Genomic DNA, 6,771 nt, shown 5'->3' on the forward strand with positions numbered 1-6,771 from the left:
GCGGTGCCTGGTAAACTGAGGCACAGGTAAGATCACTGCCCTGCGAGTTGCAGTCGGCCCACTGCTGCACTCCAGCCCCGCGGGCGGCCCTGCGTCCTGGCATGGAAGCTGAACACCGCCACCCACTTCCCAGCCGAGCTTTCTATTCCACCACCCCCGCCCATCTCTCCGGGGCTCCCTAACCCCTGCCCAGGCTGCCCGCCTTGCTAGCTGTCCCATCTTTCTTTACTGCCCCCTCTTTCGGTCCTGCTTGCCTCTGTGCTCTCCGGCACGTCACGGCCCGCTGACTCCCGCGCCTCTGCCGGTCGCTCTCTGCGCACGTCTCGGCGTCCCTGGCATCCTCACGTCACCGTCTCGCATCTTGTGTGGCCCTCGGTGTCTCGCTTAGACCCTGTCTCACCTCTCTCTCTCTCTCTCTCGATCTCCCATCCCTGGGGTTCTTGTGTCCCGAGCTCTCCGGCTCTATCCTTCCTGGGCGTGCGCTCCGCTGGGTCTCCCTCCGTCTGGGTCGGTCTGCCCCTCTCGCGGCCCCCTCCCTCCTGCCACCCTCCCATCTCTGGCCCTCCCTCGGGCTCGGCCTGGGGGGTGAGGGGCGGTGTCGCGGGGCGGGGCGGGGCGGCCGGGCGGGGCGGGGCGGGGCGGTGACGCGGGGCCGACCGGGCTAGAGGCGCGGCAGAGCGGGGCGGGGGCGCAGTCTCGGGTCCGACCAGCCGAGCCCCGCGCGCCCCGCCCGCGCCCTGTGCCTCCGCCCGGCTGGCCGGCGGGGGAGGGGGCATGAGCCGGCGCCCGCGCGCCGCCGGGAGCTGCGGGCCGGCCTAGACCCCGCGCGGGCCCCGCGCCCCAGCCGCTGACGCCGCCGAGCTCCGGGAGCCGCGATGCAGCGGCCGGGGGAGCCGGGCGCAGCGCGCTTCGGGCCGCCCGAGGGCTGCGCCGACCACCGGCCGCACCGCTACCGCAGCTTCATGATCGAGGAAATCCTCACTGAGCCTCCGGGGCCCAAGGGCGCCGCTCCCGCCGCCGCCGCCGCCGCCGCGGGCGAGCTGCTCAAGTTCGGCGTGCAGGCGCTACTGGCGGCGCGGCCCTTCCACAGCCACCTGGGTACGTGCGGGTCCGGGGGCCGCGGGGCGCTGGCCGGGCTCGGCGGGAGGAAGCGAGCCGCGGCCTCTGCGGGACGCAGCTCCGGGCACGCAGGCCCTGGGCCGTTCCTTCGGCGCGTTCCAGGCAGGGAAGCAAAAGGGGCAGGCGCCGGGCCGCGCAGAAACCAGGCCTCGTGCCCGTGGGCCAGGCCAGCCGGGAGAGCATTCGCTCTCTTCTTCACTGCGACCCTGTGGTTTCCAGCCCCAAGGAGTCCAGCCCGGGGACCCGAGCCCGCATCCCCATCGCGGGCGCTGGACCAGACTGCGAATGTCAGACTTCGGGTCAAAGCGACCTCAGGCCGCGGGCGCCTGGGCCTTCGCCACAGGACTTGGGAGTGGCCGTTGCTGCCCAAGCCGGGAAAGCTGGACCTTGACGGAGGAGGCCCGTGTGTCTGAGTGCTGTGCTGGGGGCTGACGCTGGCCGGAGCCAGCCCAGAGCCTCCCGGAGCCCAGGGTCTCAGGCTGGCGAGGAACCCGCCTGTGCTGTAGCGTAGACCCCCTTGGGCCTTGCCTGAGGACAAGAGGCTTGTCTGTGAGCTGCTGCCGGACTGGCCCTTGCGCTCCGGATCGGCGGCACCTCGGCCGAGCCTGAACCAGCAACTCAGACTTTTTCTGCTCCTTTCAGTTCTCTTCTCTTCTTTCCTTGTCCGGGCCCTGCCTTGACCTGCCTGCCCTCTCCACTGCATCCCCTCTTCTGACCTTTCCCTATCTCTCTCCAACCTTCCTCTCAGTGGGGTGGGTCTGCCCTTCCTCTCGCCGTCCCCCGAGGATCCCTTCTCCCCTCCCGCTGCCTCCTCACTTCACTCGCTCATCTTGCTGGGCCCTTCCTGACTCCAGCGGGCCTAACACCACTGGTAGTGAGATGCTATCCGGGCAGGGAGCCGTCCTACCTTCTAGCAGGACCTCAGCCCAGGGAACTGACATCCTCTATACCCAGTGATCCTCCAGCCGGTGATCCGCCTGCCTGAGGGGCAGCGGGACCAGTTGGTTCGTTTTGAGTTCAATTTCTGCTGTCTTTTGCTTCCAGCTGCGCTGTTAATAATTCGTTTGAAGCGGGCAAAAAATAAAAAATCATTTAGGACTAATGAAAATTGAAATGTCTTCGCGGGGAAGAGTCTAAAGAGAGAAAACAGGAGAACAAATTTCCCATTTCTTGGGGGTGCTTTGGAATTTCCGGGAAGCTCCCAACTTCACCCTCACTGACTGTCCCTCCGGGTGGCTGTTTTGCCCTGCATAGACCAGCAGACTGCTTACTCCATTCAAACTGCTCCTCACCGCCCGCCCCCCCCCCCCCCATGCAGCAAAGCCGATTTTGGTGGGGGCAAATGCTCTTCCTAACTGTGCCGTTTTTTCTTGGTTTCCCTTTTCTGTCACACACATACTCCACTGGTTTGGGAGCTTCGACCTTGTTCATTGGGAATCCTGAAATGTCAGGGCAGTGGGGCCTGGGGAACGCCAGGCAGAGCCCGGGTGGGGGAGGTCCCCCTCCCAGACTCTGGGACCCCGGCGTAGAGGAGGGTCGGCCTAGCACAGATTTCTCACTTCCCGGCCAGCACGAAGGTTTTGTGCCGGGGGCACTGGCTGAGGGCGAGCTGTCGGCAGGGGCGCACGGTGCGAGGATCACCAAGAGGAGGAGCACGGCTCGAGCTCACCCGGCTCCCCACTCTCTCCCCCGCAGCCGTGCTGAAGGCCGAGCAGGCGGCGGTGTTTAAGTTCCCGCTGGCGCCGCTCGGCTGCTCCGGACTGGGCTCGGCGCTGCTGGCCGCGGGGCCTGGGCTTCCCGGCGCGGCGGGCGCTCCGCACCTGCCGCTGGAGCTGCAGCTCCGCGGGAAGCTGGAGGCGCCAGGCGCTGGGGAGCCGGGCACAAAGGCCAAGAAAGGGCGTCGGAGCCGCACCGTGTTCACCGAGCTGCAGCTGATGGGCCTAGAGAAACGCTTTGAGAAGCAGAAGTACCTCTCCACTCCGGACAGGTAGCGCGGGGCCAGGCTGGGCCCAGAGGGTAGTGGGAGGGAGGCTGCATGCCCTGCTGAGGGTGCACCCCGCTCTTTCCAGAATAGATCTCGCCGAGTCCCTGGGTCTGAGCCAGTTGCAGGTTAAGACGTGGTACCAGAATCGAAGGATGAAGTGGAAGAAAATAGTAAGTGTTTTCAAGGTTTTCTGTGCTATTTGCCACCACGCCCCTGCAGCCGTCGAGAGTTACTCTACTCTCTACCGTGGAGACTTGCGCCCAATCCTCCAGATTCCCTCCGTCCTGGTGCCCAGAGGGACCCTCCTTGCCCTCTGTCCCTCTGGGTGCCCTAGCCCAGCTTCCTTCCGGTGCCCTGGTCCAGTTCCTTTCGTGCTTTCTGAGCTCTCGGTGTTCCTGGAAGACTTGAACCCCTCCGCCCGAAAAGCTCTGGTCGTTTCGCCCCAGCAGCGCTCGGACAAATGGCCACCATTTCCCCGGGTCTAGGCGCGGCCTCCAATGGCCTCGTTGGGCTCTCCAGGTCCTGTCTGCCTCTCCAGGGCGCCGGGATCCCCTGCCATGTCCCAGTTCACCCAGTGCCCCTGGTATCCCTCGCAGGTGCTACAGGGCGGCGGCCTGGAGTCTCCCACCAAGCCCAAGGGGAGGCCAAAGAAGAACTCCATCCCCACGAGCGAACAGCTGACGGAGCAGGAGCGCGCCAAGGAGGCGGAGAAGACGGCGGAGGCGCCAGGCGAGGCCAACGACCGGAGCCACGAGGACTGAGCGCGGCAGAACGTGCGGGCCCAGGGAACCCCAGCGCAGTCGGCGGCTCCCAGAATCCGCCGAAAGCCGCGAGTCGGCCTGCTGCGTCCACGCCGTTTGCTTTCTAAACTTTTTATTATTACCTTGAATGCGGACAGTTAGGGGCCAAACAAGGACAGACCCTGAAGCCAAACCGAGGCCCCAGTGCGCTCGCGGGCCCCAGGCTGGAAACTCACATCAGACGCGGCAGAAGGTCGCCTCCGCTCGGAGCTCCGCGGCGCCAGGCGCTCCACGCGCGTTCACGCCCCGCTCCTCTCCTGCACCCCCCACTCGCCTCTGGCCGGCCTCCGGGCCCAGACGCCTCCAGGCACACACGCGCTTCCACGCGTCGGGGACCCCGCGGCCCGGCGCAGGCCACCATGGCCGGAGATGGCGCCCAGACAAACCGACGTCGCTGGGGCCCCTACCCCTCTCTTACGAAGACGGTGATTTTTTTTTTTCCCAATAAAATATTTTATGACACAGCGGGACTTGATGAGGGAGTTTCTGAATCCGCGAGGTTGGAGGGGGACACGGCGAGGTAAGAGGGACACACGCAGTGGCTTCTGAAACATCCTTGCCCCGGGGTTCCATGGACGCGAGCCTTAACCAGCTCCACCCGGCCGGGGCCGGCACGCCGGCGGCTCGGTTGCCGCAGGATCCTAGGAATCGCTTCCACTTTGGGCATGAGAGGCCAGTCCGAACTTGCTCCCTTCCTTCTCTGCCCAGGGCGCTGCGGATGGCAGCAATCAGGCTACACAGCGGTCGCCAACAGGAGCGGGAGCCCCAGGCCACCGCGCTCTTACTCGGCAAGTTGCCCCGGGCTGAAAGCTGCCCGGATTGTTGGTTCGGTCTCAGGGACTAACTGTGAGGTCCTTGAGATTGTTCTGGCCAGCCGTTCCTAAGGCTGACGGGAAACCGAGGACTCACCTCAAGGCCGGCCACCATCTGCAGCTCTTGCCTGCAATTGCACCGGGTTCCCGGAGTTTTCACGTTTTCTACAGTATACACAGGGCGAAGTCACCTGGGAATTGAGTGGGGGTACCTGAGGCAGAGGGCAGAGGACCCCAAACTGCTCAGTCTTGCAGGGTGCCCCTTTTCAAGGGCATGGCCTGGTGGCACGTGCTTGCTGCCCCCCTACCCAGCCCCTTTCACTGGGGAAGGTTTCCGGTTGCTCCTCCCTGACCTAAGCTGGGCTTCGAGCTCCCCAGTTGGTTCCTGTTTGTGTGCTTTCTAGGACTACCACCAGGCTATGGAGATGGGGAAATGAGCACACCACTGGTTAAAGCTAGGGGACAGATGGAAACTTGGCCCTGCAGAGTTCCAAACAGGAACAAGATTTGAAACCAGGTCCTTGGCAGGTGCAAACAGAGGGGGAAAGAGTCAGGAACATTATACTGAGATGCAGGCTTTGAATTTCAGAATGTAAAAACTGTTATGGCTTTCACCTGCAGTGGCTGATAGCTTCCTTTTCAAATCGGCTGCTTGATTGCCCTTTCCTGAAACTTGCACTTGGACTTCTGGTACCCAAGCATCACTGGCCTTGGTTTGAGTCTGGGAGGACCAAAAAAGAGGATGTTTTCTGAGGTTGGCAGGCAATTCTCTGCAAGCCCCAGCCCTGCCAAGTCTTTGGGAAATCAGCTCCCTTTCTAGGCTCTTAACCTCGAAAACAGCTCCCAGACTACTCACTTGCCACTGTCCCCTGAGGGGCCTGAGAAAACCTGCAGGCAGGAGGGAAGAAATAGACCATCAGTGTATGACTGCAACTCCTAATCCCTTCCATCCCTTAGGGTTACCTACAGGTCTGCTCAATGTAGTGGTCCTGCCAAAACCTTCCTACAGCAGGCCCAGGCTAGCCAAATCAGGTACACGACTGAGTTTAATCCTCTCCACCTCAAAGTGGGGCAGGAGTGGGAGTGAAAATTCAAGAAGTTCTGTCCCTCCTTGGCCTGGGAGAGATTTCAGCACAGTTTTTGTCAACAATGCAGAGTTGCAGAAGACGAGTGAAAGACGAGGCATACCGACCTGCACTCCTCCAGTCCATTCTGGGACCTCAATCTGGGTCCTCTGGGTCCTCAGGTTTCATTAAATCTGCGGAATGCAACCTCCGGCAGATTGCCTTGTGGTTCTTTGGTGCTTCCCCAAGGCAGCCCCCTCATTGGACTGGCGGAAAGAGCCTTAAAGGACCAGGGCTCTAAGAGGGAGGGAGGGCATCCGGGGAAATCGGCTCCAGAGCACAAGGGCCCCAATATTCCAGTAAGTACAGCTCCTCCAGGCACAGATGGGGAACCTGACGCGGGCATTGCTGTCACGAGGTCACCAGCCGGTCAGGGGGGGAGCCAGGCCCCTGTAGAAGGGGTCCAAATTCCAGTGCCGGCGGGGGTGGGAGGGGTTTCTGTCACTGCCTGCGCCTTTGTGCTCCGTGGCGCACAGGAAGCGGGGCGACCGCAGTAGATCGAGACCTGGAGGCCCGGGAGAGGACCGGGCTGCTAACCGACCGCGTTCCGGCACCTCGGCGTTCCTGACTTGGGCAGTTCCTATGAGACCCGATGGAAGCTCAGGTTCGCTCCAGGAAAAAGCGAAGAAGCGGAGGCAGATCTGCAGCCCATCCTCAGACTTACGGTCAAGGACCGCCGCCCGCAGAACTAGGAGTCTAGATAAAGGGCCGCACCGTATCTCTGACGGCGATGCGGTCGCCCAGCCTCAGAGCCACCCCGCCCCGGCCACCTGGGCCACCCAGCGCGGAAACCCTCTTCCTGCCTGGCAGCAACCGCTCGCTCCCAGACCCGAGCCTTGGGGAAGGAACGATCTTCTCGCTCCCCAGCGCCGCACAAATCTCATCTCCGTCCCAAGGTTCTGGAAAACAAAACCCGGAGACCACACCAAAGC

At 63.1% G+C, this 6,771-nt stretch overlaps 1 protein-coding gene across 2 annotated transcripts; it reads left to right on the forward strand.

The window, feature by feature from the left end:
* The first annotated feature begins 656 nt into the window (after positions 1-656).
* Positions 657-4,365, forward strand: BARX1 (BARX homeobox 1). Of its 2 annotated transcripts, none has more exons than XM_043870568.1 (4): positions 657-1,098; positions 2,815-3,106; positions 3,189-3,295; positions 3,331-3,640. In XM_043870568.1, coding segments are annotated over exons 1-4 (624 nt in total). In that variant the 5' UTR covers positions 657-875; the 3' UTR covers positions 3,333-3,640. The 2 variants fall into 2 exon arrangements, with proteins under 2 accessions (XP_043726503.1, XP_043726502.1); XM_043870567.1 differs by lacking the exon at positions 3,331-3,640 and adding an exon at positions 3,700-4,365 and having other exon boundaries at positions 683-1,098; positions 3,189-3,273.
* Positions 4,366-6,771: the final 2,406 nt, after the last annotated feature.

Source organism: Cervus elaphus, chromosome 16 (assembly GCF_910594005.1).
Source record: "Cervus elaphus chromosome 16, mCerEla1.1, whole genome shotgun sequence".
In the NCBI taxonomy this organism is placed as follows: Eukaryota; Metazoa; Chordata; class Mammalia; order Artiodactyla; family Cervidae; genus Cervus; species Cervus elaphus.

Coding starts and splice junctions, on each gene's coding strand:
- BARX1 (XM_043870567.1), top strand. CDS start 876: ATGCAGCGGCCGGGGGAGCCGGGCGCAGCGCGCTTCGGGCCGCCCGAG. Junction 1,099..2,814: donor GCCCTTCCACAGCCACCTGG/GTACGTGCGGGT, acceptor TCTCCCCCGCAG/CCGTGCTGAAGGCCGAGCAG. Junction 3,107..3,188: donor TACCTCTCCACTCCGGACAG/GTAGCGCGGGGC, acceptor CGCTCTTTCCAG/AATAGATCTCGCCGAGTCCC.